Consider the following 24,720-nt stretch of genomic DNA (forward strand, 5'->3'; position numbering starts at 1 on the left):
ATATGCACATTCATATTTATATGTACATATACGTATCCATAAACAAATACATACTCATAAAGTTATTGCACTTATAAGAAACATGGTGATATTATATATTACAAACAAAATACAGACATACACTTAAATGTATTTGTGTATGTGCGTGATTATAACAATTTGATGTTCAGTTTATCAAATGCCTGCTAGGTACCTGAGTTAAATGCTTTGGAAAACAGCACTGGGGAAAAAAATACCATCCCTCCTCTCAAGAATCTTATCCACTAATGAGGGGATTCATATTATTAACACTTTAAATAATATGTACAGAGAAATTAAATAGAATAACATTTTAATGAATGATTGGAGTGACAGCCTTGAGTTGATTAGTCAAAGATAGCTCTTTTGAAGAGGTAAATTTTGATAGATACCTAAATAATGAGAAGTGTGTGAAGAAATGATTTGAAGATAAAGATTCTAATACCAACTCTGACATGTGGAGAGGAGGTTTTCCCACACCAACAAGCAATATCAGGACACCGACAGGCTGCAGTTTCTGTCTCTCTTGTTTTCAAACAGAGCAGTTGGCATTTTGTGTCGTGCAGGATGCAAGAAAATATGTCTATATTCAGCCCATCTCTGCATTGCTGCAACCCCTCGTATCCAATTATTTCATGGACCCAGATGGCCATGGAGTGCACCAAAAGGTTGAACTTGTGGTTGCAATCACCTTCTGAACCTCATAGAGGTTCTGCTGATAATCATCGATACCTTCTACTTTAAAGCATCCCTTAAATTCCCAGAGTAAATCCATAGGGCAGTGGCCTACACAGGCATCCCTTTAATAGTCCAGTTTTCCATTGCCCACCTACGTGATCATCCAGCTAGGTCATTGGCTATGGCACATGAGTCGGTAAAAACTCAAACAGAGGGACTTTTACCATTGCTCAAATATTCCGTCACTGCTAGGAAAACAGCATGCAGTCCAGCCTACTGAGCTGAATTATTTTTACCTTCTTTAATGACAGGCTTTACATGCACTGGTCTTAATGCAGCAGCTTTCCAAATGGGATGTGGTCCATGAATCTTGGAACTGCCATCCATAAACCAAACAGCTCTTTGTTACTCAGTTAAGAGCTGTTCACAGGGCACTGTTCATGTGGCAATCGAAATCTGCACACAGATGTTTAGAGTAGCTTTACTCATCATTGTCAAATCTTGGAAGCAACCAAGATGTCCTTCAGTAGATGAATGGATAAATAAGCTTTGGCATATGCAGATAATACACATATAATGTTATTCAGCCCTAAAAATAAGTGAGCTATCAAGTCATGGCAAGACATAGAGGAATCGTAAATGCATATTATTAAACAAAACAGACCAATCTGAAAAGAAAGGCTATATACTGTATGATTCCAACTCTATGAAATTCTGGAAAGGGCAAAACTATGGAGACAGTAAAAATATCAGTGGTTTAGGGGCTGAGGGAAGGAAAGGATGAATAGGTGTAGCACAGAAAAATTTTACTGCAGTGAAACTGTCCTGTATTATGCTATTGTGATGGATACATACCATGGTACATTTGTCAAAACCCACAGAATGTACAATACCAAGACTTTACCCTAATGTAAACTATGGGCTTTGAGTGATAATGATGTGCCAAAGTATTGTAGTTGATTGTAACAAAGTTTCTACCTTCGTGTGGGGTATTAATAGTAGGGGAGACTGTGTATATGTGAGGTCAGAGTATATGGGAACTCTGTAACTTCCTCCCAACTTTGTTATGAGATTAAAACTTCTCTAAAAAATGAAGTTTACATAAATCAGTTTGGGGAATATATCAATAATGAAAGAAAAATAAATAAATTGAATGCCTAGCAACAGAGAATGAGGTGAATAATTTTTAATATATCTATACCATGCTAAATTTGTGAAAAATCAAAAAGGATTAGATATTGTTATTGGAGTTCTCCTCAATAATTTTTCATAATCATGAAGTAAAATTTGAGTAAGTGTATAATAAATGATATTCAAAATATATATTTCATTTCCTGAAATTAAAAAAAAACACCTATATTTTATTGGCCCTATTATTTTCTTTTAACTGCCATTGTGAATAAATGGAAAAGATCCATATTGCCTAAAGTCAAGTTAATAACAGATGCTACACAAGGGTAGGGGGAGGGGGAATTGGAGAAAGGTATTTAAACAGTATGAACTTCTAGTGATAAGATAAATAAGTGAAAGGAATGTAGTGTACAACATGATGACTACAGTCAACACTGCTATAATATATATGGAAAAGTTGTTACAAGAATAGATCATAAAGATAATTTTTTTTCCTTTTTTATTGTATCTGTATGAGATGATAGATGTTAACTAAACCTATTATGGTAATCATTTTACAATATATGTAAATCAAACCATCATGCTGTACATTTTAAAGTTATACAGTGATGTCTGTCAATTATTTCTCAATTAAACTAGAAAAAAAATAACAGATGCTGCATTTCTCATCAAAATTAACCCTAGTTCTTAAATAGCTACTTTGATGAAGAATATTCTTGTTGGATGGGACATTTGTATGAGGTTTATCTTACCACCATTATTTTTTATTTCTATTCCTTTAAATATTTTAAATTATTTTTCCAAAGTAATATTTTCTAAGGTACATATTATTCTTTTTTAAGTTTTTAATTTTTTTATTTTTCAATTATAGTTGACATTCAATATTATTTTATATTAGTTTCAGGTTTACAACATAGTGGTGAGATATTCATATCATTTATGAAGTGATCTCCTAATAAGTCTAGTACCTATCTAGCATATACGTACATATTTATTACAATATTATTGACTATATTCCTTATACTTGACATACTGTTAACTGTTTTGGAACTATCAATATGTACTTCTTAATACCTTCACTTTTTCACCCATCCCCCCAAAAACCCCTCCCACCTGGTGACCATCAGTTTGTTCTATGTATGTGTCTGTTTCTGTTTAGTTTGTTCAAATGAGTATATATTATTCTCATAGTTCCAATTTCTTTACTATATATATATATATATATATATATATATATATATATATATATACTCATTTAAAGAAATTCAAAACACTAATTCAAAAAAATATATACACCCCTATGCTCATTGCAGATCTATTTACAATAGACAAGAAATGGAAGCAACCGAAATGCCCATCAATAGACAATTGGATAAAGAAGATGTGGTACAGGTATATGATAGAATATTATTCAGTCATAAAAAGAATGAAATTTTATCATTTGCAACAATATGGATGGACCTAGAGGGTATTACACTAAGTGAAATAAGTCAGATGGAGAAAGACAAATACCATATGATTTCACTTACACGTGGAACCTAAAGAACAAAATAAACGAACAAACTTTGCCCTTGATTATCCTTCTACTTTCAGTTCCCAGATCATTAACTGTTGAAAGGAAGAAGGAAAAAAATTCTGCCTCTCTATAAATTTGTACTGACACTTGTATATCAGTTACTCCCAGTCAACATGTATATACCAGTGCCAATATAAATGATGAAATAAGCAAACACTTTCCATTAAAAAATAAATTTTTTTATATCTTGAACTTGATTCTAGATGCTGGGTAGACATGAATTAAGAAATGGCTATGTACTGAAAATAGACATATCTCTCTACAAAATAGTGTACAACTGCCAGGACCTACTCTATTTCATATTATTCACCATAACTTTTTTAGTAACTATGACCCAATGTTCACCTGGAAAATTTCTGTCACCTTAGGTAATGTAGATTTACTTGAATATAAACAAAGCTATAGTTCCATGATATCATCTGTGTTGCTTGTTAATTTTAAAAATCTTACAAATGCGAACATATGCATTTGTTAAGATTTTAAGAAACTTCTCCTGGATATTTTTGATTTTGACACCATAGATGATAGAGTTCATTATAGGAAGGATAAGAAGATAAATGTTAGCTATAAAGATGTGGATATGTGGAACTATGTTATGAACAAATCTGTGGATCTGTGGGTGATAAAGGAGAAAAAGGCAGGTGTGTAAAACACTAAGATGACCCAAACATGAGAGCCACATGTGTTCAAGATCTTGAGTCTGGCCTCCTTTGATGGGAGATGAAACACAATATGAAGAATGAGAATATAAGAGCAGATTATCAATATGAATTCCAGCCCATCAGTAAGGAAGGCAAGAATTAAGCCATAGAATCTATGGATCCTGGTATTGGCACAGGCCAATTTGATTAGGGCCATAAATTTGCAATAGTTGTGGGCATTGTGTGACATTGGTTTTGCAGTAGGGAAGCCTCATCATTAAGGAAGGATGAGGAATCAGCAGGATAACTCCACGTAGCCCAATGGCCAAACTCAAAGCCGTGATCACTCCATGTGTCAGGATGGTAGAGTGACTTAAAGGGTTGTAGATGGCTACACATTAGTCAAAGGTCATGGCCAACAGCAATCCCAACTCCATGGTGGACAAAGAGTGGATAAAGAATATCTGGGTAGGGCAAGCTTTAAAGTTGATTTCTCTGTCATTGAACCAGAAGAGGCTGAGGATCTTGGGAAGGGCAGTGGTACACAGCATCAGGTCATTCACAGAAAGCATGCAGAGGAAGAGATACATAGGTTCATGAAGACTAGGGTCTGTCTTGATGATGAACACAAGGGCACAATTCCCCATCATAGCCAGCAGATGGACCAGGAAAAAGGGGATGGAGATCCAGACATGAGCAGCTTCCATCCCTGGGCTTCCAAGGAGAAGGAAAGTGTTGGGTGGAAATTGGTTCTATTTTCAACTAACATTTTCAGAGTCATTAAACCTGCTCTAGCTCAAGGTTGTCAAAATTATTTTCAATAGACTGAGCACAAAATATACTCTGTTTACACCTAAAATATGTGACACACATTTTATGACAATCAGTGGTAGGAAACTTGGTGCCAAATTCATGCATGGGGGGAAAGGATGTGGAATTAGTCAGTAATGTTTATTTTAATCTCAAAATTCAAAGGGTAAAATAGAGAGAACTCTATCCTAAGGAAAAGAAAGAACAGGCCCTAAAGTTGGGACGTTTTGCCCCATATCTCATTTATCCTCTGCTATATAAATACCACATAGTAAGTGCTGGAATTATAGTATGTGTTCATTTTGCTTATATTTTCATTAAACAAATAAATAAATAAAAACAAAGAAGCTCATTTTCAAGTGATTATTAGAAAGTTATTGTTCTGACTATGTCTCTAAAACATGTTTTCGTCTATAAGGCTCATTTTTTCTCTTCATTGGAAATTTGTCTGTTTACATTTAAACTCATTATAAAAGCAAGTTGCTATTTTAGATTAAAAACACTTATTGAACTTAATATATGCCAATTTATGTGAATAATCAGATTGATATGCAAAGACAAATATGTATATTTGAACCATTTAAACAGAGTTTTATTTTAGTTTTACTTGATCTCTATGTTACTAACACTTTATAAAGTGAAAAGTAATCATGCAGCCATATCTCTCAGACACATCTCCACAGTGGTGGTCAAATATAACTAATTTCATTTATTATTAAGTTTTTATTTATTAGTTTTTGTCTTTAAAATACTTTTAAATCTCCAAAATATCTTGTTCAGCTGCTGGACCAGTAAGTCTCTAAAAAATTGCCATGTTTAAGTAATTCTCTTCTTGTTGATAAACAAAATCCATTTTGAATTCCCTAAGGGCTGCCTTCCTTTTACCTACCATAGCCTATATCAGAGATCTTGCAGATGCCCCTATAATTTATCCACTAAAGTAGTGCAAGCTGGCACAGCAGGAGACTTTCCTGATTTGGCTTCAAGTCTATGACTGGAGTCCATTTGTTGCTTACTCTCTATGCATAGATTGTTAAATATTTTTAATTCCTCTTCTATTTTTCTTTTGCGTTGAAATGCTGCTGCCTCACGTAGTCCTCTGACCCCTTCATCTTGCTGGTCTTTTTGCCTGGGTTGTACTCATCTCTCAGAAGGCTATAAGACAAACCAGTTGCCACCCACTTCTTGCTCTTGTGCCCACATGTCTTTCATGAGGATTATACAAAATTAATGCCTCATGGGAATGGTTGTAAAAGATCGTGAATGAGAGTATCTCTCTTCCTTCTTCTAGAGGATTCTCACTGATTGAGCAGATGACATCCTTCGAGAGTTTTGCAGTCACTAGAGGATTAGCCTCAAGAACCAACAATTAAAGAGTCTGTGGGCATTAGGGTCATGATGGTGATTGTATAATTGTACTTTGGTGAGATTAAATATGTACAGATTATGTAGAAAAAACATTTGTCCTCACAGCATAAAACTGATTAAATTTTCCATAACCCCACAATCTTTAACATCTAAATTATGAGTAAGTATGGTTTATAGCAACGCTAACAAAATATTATCCATGTAATGCCTGCCTCAGAATCACCTGAAATGATAATATTTCCCCAGGTATTCCCTCAAGTTTCGTATTTCTAGATATTGCCTAAGTTATATCAGCTGATCTGATGTTATTTTCTTAACTTAAAAAAAAGAGGATAATATATACCTTTTTAGGAGTTTTGTGATAGTAAAATTAAGAATATATAGAATACATTTTCCCATGTACTATTTGACAAATAAAAAGTCATTTTATATTTTTATTATTGTTGTTATTATTTTAATATTGCCTTTTAAATGTAAGCTTAAGACTTTCATTTCCAAATGGATACGAAGGACTATAAACAATATCAAGCAGTGTAAATAAATCCTCTGTTGCTCTTTAATTGGTAACCTTGGAAATAATTTGTGAAATTAGCACTGACAATCATTAATGACCAGCAAAAGAGATGTTGTAATAGACATGAGTCAAACAAAAAGAATCATCTGTCCCCTTTTCTGCTACATATTTTATTAGTCTTCTCTGACCAATCTCCAGTTACAAACGTCCCTGGGCCTTTAACAGTATCACTTATTTTACATATAATGTTTACATTAACCCATCCAGATTTCCTCACTAATGCTCACAGGTTAAGTAATTTGCCCAAATTGAACAAAGAGTAATTGAGGATGTCTCAAAAAAAAAAAAAAAAAAAGGAATTGTAGGGTTTAATATATCAATTTGAATGGCAGAAAAATAAATCTATGATGCTATATATTTTATCATAGGATCTGAGTTTCCCTTTTCAAAACAAAAGTCCATGGGTTATTTTTTTCTCAGTTAGTGTAATTTAAAAGGCCTTTATCTGATGTGTAAAGTGCAAGTGAATCAGTCCCATTAAAGTAAAAAATCTATTCTATATAAAGTCGAATTATAAGAAAAATGTGTTAAATATCAGGAATTCCATATCCTATTACTTCTTTCCTTTTTAAAAACATTTAAATAGATATGGATAATTGATTTGTAAATGGATATGCAGACATGTATGCATATATCTCTGAGACCATTAAAATAACCTAACCTAGAAACCCTTGAACAAAATAGTCTTCTATTGTCCTGGGGAACTAAATGGCTAAGACTTCTGAATGGACAAAGCTTCCTTTCGCTGTGAACTCCAATATGAGCATATGTAGGTATGTGATACACCTCATGTCATGGTTTCAGGCTTGGTCTGCCACTTATTGATAGTACAACCTTTTTAATATAATTTAATCTTTACGATCTTGAATTTCTTAAACTCTAAAATATGGGTACTAATTATAACTTCTGTATTAAAATTAAATGAATTAATATGGTTATAATATTAAATGAAATGAATAACATAACCACATCAATAAGTAAGTGGTAGTGGTGATTAATGGTGATGGAAATTGTGGTGGTGCTAATATCTTTTATTTTTATGGGAAAAGACTCTAAACTGGCATGCTTTGTTCATTAGGATGAAAATTAGAGCAATACAAGTGGGATTTTTTGTTTGTTATCTTTTTGCTTATTTTGATTTTAGATTTATTTTTTGGTTTGATTTTACTTTTAACAGAAGGAAGCAGCATCTCTAATCAGAATGGTGCATGGATTTTCCTCCTGAGGCTGTGTTGGATTTATATAAAGATTTCCTCATTGGAAATGGAAATCTTCCCATAAACCCTGCCAGCCAACTGCCTTCAGGAGGCTGAAATTCGGCCAGCAATTCTGCTAGAGGAGCAGAAAAGAAATGTGATAAAATGAACAGAGCCTCAGAGACTTGCTGGATACCAAACAAAAATACTAACAAATCTATAAAGGAAATCTCACATTGAAAAGCGAGAGAGACAAAATAACATTTGGAAAAATAAATATGCTAAATAAATCATTTTGTGAGAAATTGTATTTTTACATTATGGTTTCAGGTAAAGTCATGACATGCTCATCAATTTACTCAACCAAAATTTCTAGTAAGAATACCACATTTTCTTTATCCATTCATTATTGACAGATGGGTTGTTTCCACATCTTAGCTATTGTGAATAATGCTGCAGTGAACATGGAAGTGCAGATACTTCTTCTAGATATTGATTTTATTTCCTTAGGATAAATATTCAGAAATGGAATTGCTGAATAACATAGATCTATTTTCAATTTTTTTGAGGAAACTTTATACTGTTTTCCATAATGGACATACTAGTTTACATTCCCACCTATAGTATAAAAGTTCCCTTTTCTCCACACCTTCATTAATCATAACTCAATAAAGCTGGAAAAATAAGTTTCTGGTGAGAAATTTATTATTCCCCCTTCAAGAATATACTTGAATTGTGTGTCTTATTTGAATTAACTCAAAATGGAAAAAGAGTGTCTTTCACCACTATGTAGCTTGCTGTGAACATATGCTAATGTTTCCTACAAATTTTGAAATGTTTAGCCTTAAAATATTCATAAAAATGTGTGTTTTTTTTTTGCTAGAAATTTAAGTGTAATCCAATGGCAAGATAAGTAAGGCTCATAAGTATTCTTCTCCTGCAAGTCAATCATTTGACTGCCACCTTCCCAATAGCGCCTTTTCATCACTCTTCCACCAACTTACTATGAAGTATTTTAAAAAGTATTATTTAATGTATTATAATTTTATACACAAATGATGTTTGTTTACTTTCAAGTTGTCATTTATTACTTTTTTTTTTTAATCTATGAAAATCACTTAGGTATCTTTGATTGGGATGAAATGCATCATAATTTTAAATATTGAAAATGGTAGTTTTTTTGTTCTTTCATTAAGCAGCTTTTCATTTAGTAGGAGGGTTTTAGGAACAAAGTAACCAGGGGAAGTCTCTAATTGACTTCTGTTAGATGTTTCTAGATTATGTTAAGATTTGGTTCTACTAACTGACATTAAAGTTTCTTCCACTAGAGGGAAGAATAGGCTAAAGTCTTGTGTTTGAAGTTAGGGCTCCATTCTATTTTCTATTAGCTGAACAATCTTTTAGCCACTGAAAGGCCTGGGTGGTTGAACTGGGGGAAGTGGATCCAGTTTTGATAACTCAAGTACGTTTAAAATACTGGTCTTTCTATTTCTCCTGATGGACTAGATTTGGGGGAGTGATGCCTGGTCTCTCCTCTGACCATGAGTCCCTGAGTGAGATAGTGACGGACAACCAAATGTGTTTCCTGGGGAATTATTGTCCAAACTCCCATCCTAATAGAGTTGCCAGATTTAGCAAATAAAATACTGACCATCCAGTGAAATTTGAAATTAAACAGCTTTTTAAAAATAATATTTTAGCATAAATGTGATTCATAAAATATTTCATGATATATTATTGAAATATATTTGCTGTTTATTTGAAATTCCAATTTAACTTGGACATCTGTGTTTAATCTGGAAACCCTACCTCCTAGGAAAGGGTTATTTCCAGTGTTTTTTTGGAAATCAATGCTGAGAGAGTAAATCCTGCAGACTGGCCCATTTTTACAACACATGCATTAAAGAAAGAAGTAAAGACAGCATCCAGGCATGCAGATCAAAGGTAGCACAAGAAACCAAATTTATTAAACCAAACTCTGAAAAGATTATTTTAAAAAGTCTGAATATGAAGTCTGCAAACCAAAACCAAGGACACTCCTGCTTTGGCATGGAATAAGGAGGGAAACCCTCAGGGCTAGATCTGATACTGAAGCTGATGTGTTTCTATTTATTCCATGTGGGTGTATTTAAACAATGTTTATAGTATAGTAGGCCAGTGATGACTGTTATAATAAAAATATATAGTATCTTTTTTCATATTTTAGATTAAAAATAAAGTGTGAATTTTAAAGTTGAGAAAAACTGAATATGTATAAATGTTGAAAGTCAACTGCTGCAGCAATCAGGAGTCATTCTCACTTATATTAGCTTTATGAAATAATTTGGCATAAACACCTCCTAGTGACATTCAATATTTTTAAAAATTATTTTTCAGTTACAGTTGACATTCAATATTATATTAGTTTCAGGTGTATAACACAGTGGTTAGACATTTATATAATTTACGAGGTGATCCACCTGGTAAGTCTAGTACCCACCTGATGACATACACAGTTATTACATTATTGACTATATTCCTTGTGTTGTACTTTACATCCCCATGAATTTTGTAACTGCCAATTTGTACTTCTTAATCCCTTCATCTTTTGAAATAAATGGGAGATTATTGACATAAAGTTCACTGTGCTGAGTGTCCTGACAGACTTAGTCTGACCACGAAAGCAGCAGAGATACTGCCATCACAGATGCTGATGTTCTTTAAGACAACTGTCTACTTCTCTTCCTCCACCTGTGTATTCAAATGGAAATTTACAGTTGATGCATCAAAATGTATAATGAAAAATTTTGGAATTTTATTTGAGAGTTAGATTTCTTTTTTTCTTTTTCTTTCTTTTTTTTTTTTTTTAAAAAAAATTGAAACCTGTTCTTTTAACATCTGCTTAAAGATACACTGGCTTCCTTTTGGAACCATACCAAAAAAAAAAAAAAAAAAGTGTATTTTCTCCTTAGCATAGTCCTTTGAAATATTTGAAGACATCTATACAAGTCCTTAGACCATGCTGGTGTTTTTTTAGAGATTATGTCTATATTACTAATCATCTCAAACACTTTCCTGGATATTTTCTTCATGTTTTTAAAATAAGGGTTTTGGAGTGGAGCATACTGGCTCCCATAAATAGGGAACCACTTTACATTCTTGTGATCTTGACTTGAGATATACTGCTTTACAAATATTAGAGACTTTATCCAGTTTGTTATCATACTAGAATTCCCTGTGATAGATATACCAATAGATAAATATTTCCATCATTCTTATCCTAGCACATAGTCGCTGAGAAATGTCACTTTAGTTATGAGAGTTAGGTATAATATAAAATCGGTAATTATGAAGCTTTTCTATAAGGGCTATTCCATAAAGCCACAGTATTTTCAACTGGAGACATAGTTTATAATAATAGATAAAAATGTTATCATTTGCACCTCAGAGCAAATTTTAATTGAATCTTAAATTTCATGGCCCATAATGGGAGAAAAGAAAATCAAAATAAGAATTTGTCAGTACATTACAACTAGAAATAGGCTTTGTAGTGTGCCTAGAAGATTCACGGTGTAATTCTTTGTAAAACCTATCAGACTTGAACTTAAAAGTCTCCTACCCATCATACATACACATAATTGCATACATACACATACAGATAATTGCACAGGTGAGAGCTGAATTTCTTAACAGCACCACTCTTGAGTCTAATGAGAAATCTTTGAGATTCAGGCACCAAGATCAGAACTATTTCTAGAACCATTTTCCTCAATCCTATAAGCTCTCTATTGTAGCCATAAAACAAATTTACAGACTTAGAGAAGTCAAATGTCTAGTAGCACAGAGAACATGGCATTTCAACTACTTTAGCTAATTCCATGGGTTTACTTTCTGGTTCAGTATTGGATTATTCAGAGTCACACTTGGAATTTAATCAGTTGAGTTATCCACTATATCATAAGCTTCCTACATGAGCAGAACTTGTTAAAGGATGTGGATTTTCTCTCCATTATTTAAAAAGAAAATATGTTTTATTTCAAACTAATATGAAGCAAGACAGCAGAGATGTGTTATTTCGCATTCTGTTATTGCACTTTATCCTCTCTATTTCCAAGAATAATAAAAACAATGAGAGTAGCCAACATTTATGATGTGTTTATTGTGAGTCAGTTGCTATGATTAGCACTATAACTGTATCAGTGGTTCCTAACATAGGTGATGCTGATCTTTAAGTGGCATTTCAGCAATTTTTTTGGTGTGTTTTTGTGAATGTCATCACAATATTAGGAGGCACTAGTGGAGTCAGTAAGTAAAGAAGGAATCCTCCTGTAATACATAGACTAATTCCTTCCAACTTCCCACCTTCCACAAAATGTTCTGTGTCTAAGAGGAATTCCAGACATACAACTGGACACTGTGTAGTTAAAAAAAAAATAGAAATGTTCTGAAAGTTTAATTTTACCTTGCTTTATATTTACTGTTCTGAATGTAGATGTTTTTTTTTTTTATACTTTGCCTTACTTGTTATCATAAATTATCTTTGCATGGTTTTAAGATGTAAACATGCACTGGATTTTCTAGAAGGGTAACTATCATGTATGTCAAAGGATTGTACATTGTTGTGTTGTACATTGTTGTACATGTATTGTACATTGTTGTGTTGAGATTATCAAAAGTTATTCAACATTTTTGAAAACTACATCACGAAACAAAACAATAACATTTCTCCTGGCATTTGAATAATCAATAAAATACACCAGGATTAACTGGCATTTATAAATTTCACACTCACATTTATTTTATGCGTAGGCACAAGGACCTGACTACTTTATTATGTCATCTAGTCTTGTTATGCACAGGTATATATGTTTTATTTTTATTTTATATCACTACTTGGATATTGTGGGTTTTTGTGTTTGTTTTTTAAACTTACTATATTTGATTCAGAAGGGTAAATAGATCTTAGAAAACTTTGTTACATAAAGTGGAAATTAGATTTGATTATGTTCAGAATTATTATTCTATATTACCTTATTTAAGATTCAAATTCACAGAGATTATTATCACTACATCATAAATGAATCTTAATCTAAATCTCACATCTTAGACAACATAAAGTTTTCAAAGAATTTATAGGAGAAAATCTTCATAACCCAAAGTTAGGCAATACAGTTCTTAGATATGACACAAAAAATAGGATCAATAAAAGAAAACAAGGTAAATTAGACTTCAATTAAAATTGAAATTATTCAATAGAAAGTTTCTTATGACTTAATAAGTCCCACAGATTGTTCTAACTACTAGGTTTGGAAAGACAAATAAAATAATTAAAAGTTTTGCTCTAATTTTTTCTACTTCCTCTGTATTTTCTATACTTGCTACTGCTCAGTGAGGTCAATGTACTTACCAAGTTTTACTATTCTATATGAAACCAAAATTTAGCTAAAAAGTTTTTCACATCAAGGTAATGCTGATTCAGTTTCAACATTCCCTGTTTGATAAAACTTTGTCTTTGTTGATGATCAGGGGAATCACAAACCTAGCAAAGTCAAACATATTTGACTGTAAATAATTTGAAGAATCCCTCCTTGATTCTTTTGGTTTTAACACCATAAATAATAGGATTCATCATGGGTGGAATAAGAAGATATATATTTGCTATAAAAATGTGGATATGTGGAGCAATGTGGTGACCAAACCTATGAGTGAGAAAAGAGAAAAAGGCTGGTGTATAAAACACCAAGATGACCCATACATGGGAGACACAGGTACTTAAGGTCTTGAGGCGGGCAGCTGTGGATGGGAGATTGAAGACAGTGAAAAGAATAAGGATATAGGAACAGATGATCAATATGAAATCTAATCCCCCTGTCAGGAATGCCACAATTAGGCTATAGGCTCTACGAATTTTGGTCTCAGTGCAAACCAGCTTTATCAGAGCCATAAACTCACAATAAGTATGGGAGATGACATTAGTTTTGCAGTAGGAAAGCCACCTCAGTAGGAAGGGGTGTGGACTGAGAAGCACAGCTCCTCTGAAAACAATGAACATACCCAAGCCTACAATCACTGTAGGTGTTAAGACAGTGGTATGTCTTAGTGGGTGGCAGATGGCTATATAGCGGTCAAAAGCCATGGCCAAGATAAATCCAGATTCCATAGTAGACAGAGAATGGATAAGATACATTTGAGTGAGGCAAGCTTCAAAGTAGATCTCTCTGTCATTGAACCAGAAGAGACTGAGCATCTTGGGAAGTGTAGAAGTGGTAAGCATCAAATCAGTCACTGACAGCATGCACAGAAAGAGGTACATTGGTTCATGCAGTTTGTGGTCTGTCTTGACAATTAATAAAAGGGCAACATTTCCCATCAGAGATAATAGATAGACCAAGCAGAAAGGGATGGAGATCCATATGTGGGCAGCTTCCAATCCTGGAATGCCAAGCAGTAGGAAGGTGATAGGTTGAAGACTGGTCCTGTTGTAACCTAACATTATTCAAAGAATGGATAGTCCATGATCCTGTCCAAATTAAAAATCACAAAGATTTTAAGTATATGAAGACCAATTTTTGTTTTATTATTATGGGCTGCAAGAGATGTTAACATTTAATAACATGCAACTGACTATTAAATGGTTTCTTCAATAATACACTCTCAATGCATTAGGTAGATGTGACTGTACATTTTGGGAAAGAAAAATAATAGAAAGTTATTTTCTCTCTCTCTCTCTCTCCTCTCCACCCCCTGCCTTGCTTTTTTGCTTTCTTCAGAAAGTATTGTCCAGTTGATTGGTTAAATATATTTTGGCAATATTATGTAGTATTATAGAGGTAGTAGGTGAATGTGAAGATGTAATTTTCTACCATCCAAAATAATCAAAAAAGTAAAAGTTAAACCATCATGAATAAAATCAGCCACTTGTATATTTAACCCCTCTTACCCCCTCCCAATGATAGGGCTTATAGATATAAGGAAAATGAAACTGGGGAAATACTAAAGAACAATTGGGTCAATAAAGAACTGAACAAAACTAGTCTTATATTGAAGAGTGAGACATTGAGTTAATAAAGAAAAGACCCTTCTCTTCATAAAATCAGCCAAACTGAATGGTAAGAAATCATTATTTTGAAAGACGATCTAATAGAGAAAATGACTAAGTCTGGAAAACATGGGTGTAGATGTTACTAGATATTTATACTCTTTTTTTAAATGATCGATTAAACTCTTCCGGAAGGTGCATAATATATTCTTCAGTCATGTAATACATTTGATGCTTGGTTTTGTTTCCCAAGTAAACTTTTAAATGCAACTCTTGGCTCAATATATCAGGTTACCAGAAAGTGTGTCTCAGAATGTGTGAACAATTGTTTTTGAAAGGTATCCTAACGATACCAAATTTTAAATTGATAAATCACTAATTTGATTCAAATATCAGTGTATGATAAGCTTATATAATACGAGGCATCCTTTTAGGCTGAATAAAACAAAGTTTAACAAAAACAAATAAGGTTTTTACCAATGTAGTTCGAGACTGAATTCTAGGGCTAGGTTAACAAAAATTATGAACAACATGTACATCTCTACCTTATTTTTTGTCAAGTCAAGAGGTTGAGCATCTTTCAGGCAACCATAAGGGTTAAGTCTTCACTGCTGTGACTGGACTTAGGACCTCCAGCTCTACCATTCCTTTCCACGGAAGCACTGAATTTTCCCTTCCCACCTCAACCACAACTCTCCTGCCTATAATCTGGTTCTCTCAGATTTATGGATAGATGGTCTCACTGCTCAGCCTGAGGCGCAGCATAATATTGGCTATCATTACAACAGGTGCCATTACATTTCTTATCCTGAGGGATTAGAAGCTTACAAGGAATATGTTATACATAGACTCTCCTGAGAATGCTGCCCGATTGTAGGCAGTTTCACTAATTTCTCCCGCTCTCTCCAGGCACAGTTTGGTCTCTTGGAAGGGCACAGTCTTATGGTGTCCATACTACCTGAGTTCTGAGCTTAGAAATCAATAGGAGATGGCCTGTGAGCTCCAGGTATCATGAGACACTTGATTTATTATACCTTTTTGGCTTAAGCACTAAATGCTTTCTTATAACATATGTGATTAGAGCTAGAAGGAGTGTAGACTATCACGGAGCAACAAGTTTATGAATAATTAGGGTGACTATGAATATCTTCACATACCTCTAGATATTCTTAAGTAACTCACCTGAACCAGATTTAGTTTTAAAAACAATTAAAGTTTCATGTTCCGATCCCTGCATTCCTCTGAACTTTATTTGTTTGATCAAATACAGGGAGCTCCCAAGTGTGGGAGCATTATTATTTGTGTTTTGGTTGGGATGTTATGCAAAGATTGGATATGCTTTTATAGATATGTTTCCCCTATCTTTTTCTTCTACTCTGTATTTCAGGAAAAGTGAACATTACAGGCTCTTTCCCAGGGTCAGAGATCATCTGTATTTGTGCTGGGTTTATTCAGTGGGGACACTGGGACAATCCTGTCTATTTCTCAATTTCCTCAACTGAATCTACTCTTTGGCTTCAGATTCTACCAGAGGGGATTTCCATGGTTTCAGATTCCAGTGGGAGACTCATATTTCTGAGATATGATTAAACTACTGGTGCCTCTATGTTTTGCTGGCTACACTTGGTGTGGATTCATGTAGTTTCTAATTTCAGGGAGTCCTCACTGTCAAATGTTTGCCTTCTCAGAAATCCTATAATTGTGCAAATAACCACCTGTATTAAAGATGCCCTGTACTAAATACTCAAGTGCTTTCTGTTTCCTGATTAGAATTGTGACTGGTACAGATGCCATTCATAATAATATAGGGCTAGTGACTTCAGTAACTGGCTGAGTTAAAGAAATGATAGAGTATTGTCCTCCAAGTTAACTCTTTTAAAATATTAGAAAGGGGATAATCAAAAGATACCACCAACCTCAACATTAAAAGGGCCATATATAAAGAAACCTACAGCTACTTCATACTAAGTGGTGAAATACTGAAGGCTTTACCTCTATGGTCAGGAGCAAGATACTAATGCCCACTTTCACTATTTGTGTTCAATGTAATAATCAACAACAACAATAATGACTGGTAAAAAATGGGCAAAGGAGTTCAGTAGACATTTGTTCAAAAATATGTTCAAATGGCCAATATGCACATGAAAAGACACTCAACACAACTAATCATTAGGGAAATGCAAATCAAAATCACAATGAGATACACTTCATTCTCATAAGGATGGCTGTTATTAAAAGAAAGAAAGAAAAAAAAGGAAGGAAGGAAGGAAGAAAGGAAGGAAAAAAGGAAGGAAGGAAATAAGGAAGAAAGAAAGGAAGGAAGGAAGGAAGGAAGAAAGGAAGAAAGAAAGGCAACAAAAGATAACAAAAGAAAAGAATTATTTTTGGTGTTAATGTGGAAAAATTGAAAGGAACACTTGTGCATTGCTAGTAGAATGGAAAGTGATACAGCTGCTGCAGGAAAAGACATGGAAGTTCTTTAAAAATTGAATAGAATTACTATATGATCCATCAATTCTACTTCTGGGTATAAACCCCAAAGAAGTGAAAACAAGGACTTATATAGGTTGTTTTGTAAACCTATGTTTATAGCAGCATTATTCACAATAGCCAAAAGGTGGAAACATCCCAACTGTCCATCTACAGATGGATGAATGGATAAACAAAAATGAATTTATATAACTTTAAAAAGGAAGGGATTTCTAACACATGCTACAACATGGGTGAACTTTGAAGATATTATGCTAAATGAGATGGACAGTCACAAAAGAACAAATATTGCATGGTTTCACTTATATGTGGCACCTAGTATAGCTAAATTCTTAGAGACAGTAGTAGAATGGTAGTGATCAGAAGATGTGAAGAAGGGGGAATGGGAAATTAGCGTTTCATGGATATGGTATTTCAGTTGGGGTAGAAAAAAAGCTGTGGAGATGGGTGGTGGTGCTGGTTGCACAGTAAATCATATGAATGCACTAATTCCACTTAACTGTATACTTAAAAATAGTTAAGATGATAAACATTATGTTATGTATATTTCACTACAATAAAAAAAGCACCAGTGAAATTCCCCTTAGTCATATTCCATCATAATGCTAAAAATATGAGTGGTGGTATTAGATAGATAATAGATAGATGTAGCTAGATAGGTAGATAGATAGATAGATAGATAGATAGATAGATAGATAGACAGACAGATCTTTATGGACTTTGGTATTAACATAAAAATACATATTGATAAAAACATCAGAGGAGGCTTCTTTCATTTATAAGCTCCTGCTCCATAAACAGGAGTAGAAAGGGTATAACAGTGATATACGGCAGTAAAAAATATTTGAAGAAGAATGAATAGCGTCTATGATTATATGTAAGTGCCTTCAAACATAATATAACCTTGTTGTCTTTACAATTTAGTCTACAGCACCCTTATTGGATCCCATTCCCTTAGTTCATATGATAAAACAAGAGAAAGGAGGCCTTGAACAATCAGAGAAAGCTGCAGGAAACTTGTCTACACAGAAGATGAGTGAGTTAGTTTATATTTTCCAGATACATCTGGTATCAAAGGATTCTAAACAACTTAACTATGATCTCTTCATTTCTATTTTTTCTGAAGAAAAGAGAGGAGAAAGAGAATTAGTTAATAATCATGCAAAAGTAAATTTCAGTGTTATGAAAATCAGTCTAAGTAATTCTGATTCAATTTAAAAGGTATTTATTGAACACATATTATAAAATAACAAGTGAAATAGTAAATAATTTTATTAACAAAAGAGAGTAAAAGTGATTACTGTATCTTATCACTATTCTATTTTACTCCATTAGCATTTTATTATTCTCCAGAAGAGTTTAATAAAGTTATCAAGGTCATAGTATTAAGCAACGTACTCTACAGAAAAAGAATAAAAAACATAACTTCTTTTTGAGGTTTTGCTAGATTTAGTAAATATATAGTGAAGAGGGACTGGAATCAAATATATTCATTATACAAATATCAAGAAGTACAAATATTACACAGTTACAAAGACAATAAATTAAAGATAATAGGTATTTCCTAAACTATTTTAAACTAAAGGTGGAGAACATAGAAACTTCTAATCATTGAGGAAGAATTAAAAAAACACACATTTATTTTGTTTCCTTTGTGACATTGTGACTGATCTTCCTTACATGTTTCATTTAACCATCACACAACAATATGAGGTAGGTTGTATTATCACTCATTTTTAAATATTAGGAAATTGAGGGGAAGAGGAATTAAATAGCAATAAAGCTAGTCAGGCAAAGAACACTGGACTTGAACCCAGGCAGTCTAACTCCAAAGCCTGGGTCCTTAACAATTAAGTGATCAGACTACCTATAAAAAATGTCATGAAGTCTAAATTCTACCAAATAAGAACATATGTTCAGTTTGGGCATCTATTAGGAAGTCAGGGAAAAGATGATCAAATGTTTCTAGTTCTTCAAAGTAGAAAGTTTCATACTCTCCCCATATTTGAATTAACTGAGAATGGTGAATCCAGAGATGTTAGTCTGTGTGTTTAAATATGGGTATGAGCTTCTAAAGATAATAAGCAAGGGAAGATGAAAAATTTCAGAGCATAAGTTTCATAAAACAATTTTTACAGATCTAAAGCATAAAAAAGGTCCACAGATCTTAGGTTATATTTTTTAAAAAAAAGAGAAATGTAAAACTGGGATGGGAAAACAGTGACAATGAACTAGAGAAGGAAAAAAGTCCTTGGTATTAGGCAATAAATGAATGATTTAACATTGTTACTAATAAGAAATTTCAGATCTTATGTTTTGATACTGCATTCCAAGTTAACTAATGAATGAGGTAGACTCACAATGCCCATGGTACCCTGGTAATTTGGTAACATTGACTACTAGTTATGAAAATAAGAATTCATGACTTTAATTTTAGCAGTCAAAAGACTGCCTTGATATTGCCTTATTTTATGAAATACATACACTCTATCTCTATCAAAATTTCTCTAGAAAATGGAGCAGCTTTAATATTAAAATTAGAGCTGTCACACTAGTTGATATTTGTTCGGTTTTGAGAGATTTGCTAATATTAATGTTAAATATTTATATATTATTAGTCCTACCCCTTTATCTGGATAAACCATAATTCTTCAATTTGATTCCATTACAGGAGAGATACAACATTCATCACCTATTCTACAAAATCACAGCCATATACATGGATCAAATTGTTTCAAATTGCCAGATATATATGGCCCATCATTTAGTTCTCTAGAGAAATCTTTTTTTACATATTGTTTACTTACCCTTATCCTTTTCCTCCTTCTTTACTGTTTACTCTCTATATGTAATTATCTAAAAAAAGACACGTACTTAGGAGGGATCAATCAGTTCTCCAATATTTAATAAATGAAAAAACTGAAAAAATCTGTTGAATTAGAATTTCTGGAATGTACAGACATCTAGTAAATAAAAGACATTTCAGGTGGCAAAAGCAACTGAGATTGTGAGAGTGAAAGCAGTTAATTATTTTCCTTACATTATCTCTGTTACTTCCATTTATTCTTGAACCAACTCTTTTATTGATCCAACTAAAATCAAGCAACTTTGACCATTAGTGTCCTAAGAACATGTTCTCGTATTTTCTTGGTCCTTACTCCATATACAATGGGGTTGAGAAAAGGGGGCACCAAAAGGTACATATTTGCAATAAAAATATGGATGTGTGCAGGAACGTTTTTCCCAAAACGGTGAGTGAAAATGGAAAAACCAGCTGTGGAATAGAAGACAAGAATAACACAGACGTGGGATCCACATGTACCTAAAGCCTTAAAGCTCGCGTCTCGGGATGGCAGGCGGAATACAGAGCGCAGAATGAAGGCGTAGGATACGGCAATGAGAATGGCATCACAGGAGCCAATGATTGTAGCCATACTGAGGCTATAACGCTTGGTGGCTCTTGTGTCCATACACGCCAGCTTCACCACAGCCATGAACTCACAGTAGGTGTGGGCAATGATTCGAGTCCTGCAGTAGGGAAGCTGTTTTAGTAGGATGGGATGTGGGGTAAAGAAGGCTACACCCCGAATCACCACAATGATACCCATTATAGTGATGTGAACATGGGTGAGAATGGTGGTATGGCGCAGTGGATGACAAATGGCCACGTAACGGTCAAAGGCCATGGCCAAAAAGAAGCCTGACTCCATGGCAGTAAAGCTGTGGATGAAAAACATCTGGGCCAAACAAGCATCAAAGGTGATGTCACGGGCTCCGAGCCAGAAGAGACAGAGCATGCGGGGCAGTGTAGACGTGGAGAGGACCAGGTCAGTGACTGACAGCATGCACAGAAAGAGGAACATAGGCTCATGGAGGCTTCGCTCTGCCTTCACCACAGCCAGGATGGTCACATTCCCCACCACAGCCACCATGTATATGGAGCAGAAGGGAATGCCAATCCACACATGCAGGTGCTCTAATCCCGGGATGCCCATCAGCAAGAAGGTGACAGGAAAGGGATGAGATGTATTGAGAAGAGGCATGACGGTTTTTCCTTTGATTTTTACAAGTACTACTGAAGATAAAGTTGCTATGCAAAGATGATCAGAACCAGATGCTAAAAAAAAAAAAAAAAAAAAAAAAAAAAAGGAGATTTTGTTCAGAAGGTCCATTAATGATGTGCTGTTAAAAACAATTCAAATTCAAACCTGGAGTATTTGAAGCCAAGGGAAACAGACTGTTAAAATTTGTAATAACATACCAAAGTACTGTGTTTTGAGGTATAGAAAGATAATACTAATATCACGTTTTTCCATTATTTCAGGGAACTATTCATTAGTCACCTTGTCCCTTCATTTCCAGTAAAACATTCCATCTGTAATCATACCTGTACTTAATTCAACAAACATTTATTGAGCTGTTACCATGCTTCTCCTTTGAGCTATCATACAGTATTTCATGTGACTTTTCCATAACTGGAAGTGATTAAGCAGAGGCCTTTGCGAAAATTTTAGGGAGTTATTTAAACAACCTGTACTTAGGAATAGAAATAAATTGACTCTGTTCCTCTCTGCCTGGACATAATATTGAAGTCTTTGCCATAGCTTTTGAAATAGGATTACATATATGAATATAGTTAAGGATAATGTATTTCTGAATAGTAACCCCACTCACTACCTTCTCATCCTAATTTTTTTCAGACTTAGATAATTTCACTGTGCACATCGATTCTAATTGTGCTCCTTCATTTGTCAATTCAGAAATCCACATCCTAAAACATGCACAGCAGTTTATTTATTGGATTGGTAAATTGGCCTAATGATGTCTGAGAAATCAGCTACTGACTAAAACAGATTTCTTTATACTTCTTCCCATAATACCAATGAACAGTCAAATCTCCATGGCAGAAATTACCTGGGATAAAGCAGTTGAGCATGAGGCAGGGAGTGGAGAGGTTAACAAAGAAATTGACTTAAGTCACCACAAATGCTTCAGTTGTAGAGAAAACCTCGGTTATTAACTTTCTGTTTTCCCCATCTCCATCAAGGCAGTACTGGACACTTGGGTAGTACTGCCATCAGCATTTAAAGAGAGTCTACTTTTCCTGTCTCAAACTAATCATTATAAATATAATAAGTAATATGTAATAGGAACTTACAGAGTCACCTCTATGTATGCTTTCCAGAATCATTCCACACACTTACCTTCTTCAGATATCATTAACTGAGCAAGTATTTTCTAAGTTTTTACATTTACATTTCTGGGATTTATTATAGCGAAAAACACCTGAACAGCACAAAGATGGCTTTTTTCAAAGATGGCTTATTTAGCTTTAAACAAGTAATTGTACTTTAACTTTAAATAGTAACTAATAAGGCAAAAAATTACCCCAGAGGGGAGAAAAGGATGAATTATGTAGAAATGACAGTAAAGAATCAAAATAAATGTAGTGAATCAAAGAAAGCCTTCTTGCATAAATGGCACTTAGGTTGAAATGTGAAGAACATATGACTTCAGTCCATGTGATTTGAGTATAGATATACAGGTATAGATGACTATCTATCTATCTATCATCTATTCACAAACACACATAAACAAAGGAAAAAGAAAGGGACATAAAGTTCCATCAGGAAGAACTATCGTGATGTAGTGGCTTAAAATCTAATGTAATTGGGACTCAAAGACTACAAAGAGATTCAAACGAGATGAGATTCTATGGGTAAACAAGGGTCCCCACACATTCACGTATAATCAAATAACCAACAGAAAAATTTATAATCTGATCTCTAGACCAGTGGCTGTCACTCATTAGGTTCTCAATAAGTACATGTTGGAGGTATAAAAACCATACGAAACATTAAAAGAACAGAATTGTAAGGTGAACACACTACAGATACAAACACTAGTTTCCAAAACACGTTTTCTTTTTGCACAAAGAGACACATTACAATCTCTGTGATACCATCTCCTTGAAAATGCCAACCTGTAGTTAAGTCCAGACATCATGAGGTACCGATATTTTTGGTCCTTCAATAGATTCATACAATATGAAATATGGTCAAAATGAAAGAGAACCTTGACTTCTGTGATACCCTTAAATAAGATCTTTGCTACCTAGAATTAATTTTTTATTCATTTCGTCCATAAAGAATGAAAAATGATCATTTTCTCTGTATCAAAGGATTAGCTCTCCTCCCTTGAATCTAGATAATTTGGAAAATAAGAAGATGCTATTTGAGTGAGTCCAAGATCCTTTAAAGTTTTCCTTAGATTACTCAGATTATTTCTTTCTCCACATCCCTCTCTAGTTTCATTACAACCTTAATTAGCTCGTACAGAAACTGATTCAGAGCAAAGAAACAACCTAAAAATGTAACTTCTATATGTAGTAACTTCAACATGGTAATCTCAGAGGATAAGCAAGGGTAACATCTGACACATACAGGTCCTTATGGACTCAGTGGGAGAAGTGGGAATGTTTGTACTGTTGGTGATTGATAATCTTCTTAATTTCAGGGACAGTAATTTACTGGGCATTCCCTTAGGTTTATAGCTGCAGATTTAGTCATCCGTCAGCAATTATCAGCCAGTTAAGAGGACGAATCCTGAGGGAACTGAAAAGACACATTCTTTTTTCCTTTAATACATCAACTTCATTCCAATGTCAACTTGGGAAATAAACCTTCCAGGTCAGAAGAGAGTGGGATGATGTATTTAAAATGTTGGGGCAAAAAGTCAAGAAATCTATATCTTGCAAAGCTACCCTTTGAAAATGAGGGAAAAAGTTAAGATATTCTCAGATAAACATAAGCTAAAGGACTTCATTACCATTAGACCTGCTCTAGAAGAAGTTCTAAAGGAAGTCCCTTATGTTGAAATTAAAGGAAGCTAGAGATTAACTCAAATTTATACAAAACTATAAAGTTCTTCAGTGAAGATACAAATATGAAAATAAGTATCATCACAATTTTGATTCATAACTCTACTTTTTATTCTTCAACAGGATTTGAAAGACAAAAGCACAAACATAATTATAAATCTATGTTAATAGGCAACAATATATGAAGATGTAATTTGTGACATTATTAACATAAAGTGTGAGGGTGCAGCACTAAAGGAGTAGAGAACTTTGGTATGTGATTGACGTTAAGTTGTTAGCAGTTTTAAGTATTTACTATAACACTAGGGTTTTATATGTAATCCTTGTGCCAACCACAAAG

The 24,720-nt window shown here is 33.8% G+C and overlaps 2 protein-coding genes and 1 pseudogene across 2 annotated transcripts; all 3 read right to left on the reverse strand.

The window, feature by feature from the left end:
* Positions 1-3,818: 3,818 nt before the first annotated feature.
* LOC109436910 (olfactory receptor 52E8-like) lies at positions 3,819-4,813 on the reverse strand (annotated as a pseudogene).
* An 8,706-nt stretch (positions 4,814-13,519) lies between these two features.
* Positions 13,520-14,476, reverse strand: LOC109436911 (olfactory receptor 52K2-like). The gene has a single exon (XM_019715790.2). It carries the CDS (start codon positions 14,462-14,464, stop codon positions 13,520-13,522), a length of 945 nt encoding a protein of 314 aa, XP_019571349.1. The 5' UTR covers positions 14,465-14,476.
* Positions 14,477-20,598: 6,122 nt separating this feature from the next.
* LOC109436971 (olfactory receptor 52E4-like) lies at positions 20,599-21,621 on the reverse strand. Its single transcript, XM_019715851.3, has one exon. It carries the CDS (start codon positions 21,541-21,543, stop codon positions 20,599-20,601), a length of 945 nt encoding a protein of 314 aa, XP_019571410.2. The 5' UTR covers positions 21,544-21,621.
* Positions 21,622-24,720: the final 3,099 nt, after the last annotated feature.

This window comes from Rhinolophus sinicus, chromosome 14, assembly GCF_057876585.1.
Source record: "Rhinolophus sinicus isolate RSI-liver-muscle chromosome 14, RSI-T2T, whole genome shotgun sequence".
NCBI classification, from domain to species: Eukaryota; Metazoa; Chordata; class Mammalia; order Chiroptera; family Rhinolophidae; genus Rhinolophus; species Rhinolophus sinicus.

Bases quoted from the DNA above. Each gene is read 5' to 3' on its own strand.
- LOC109436911 (XM_019715790.2), bottom strand. From the start codon at position 14,464: ATGTTAGGTTACAACAGGACCAGTCTTCAACCTATCACCTTCCTACTG.
- LOC109436971 (XM_019715851.3), bottom strand. From the start codon at position 21,543: ATGCCTCTTCTCAATACATCTCATCCCTTTCCTGTCACCTTCTTGCTG.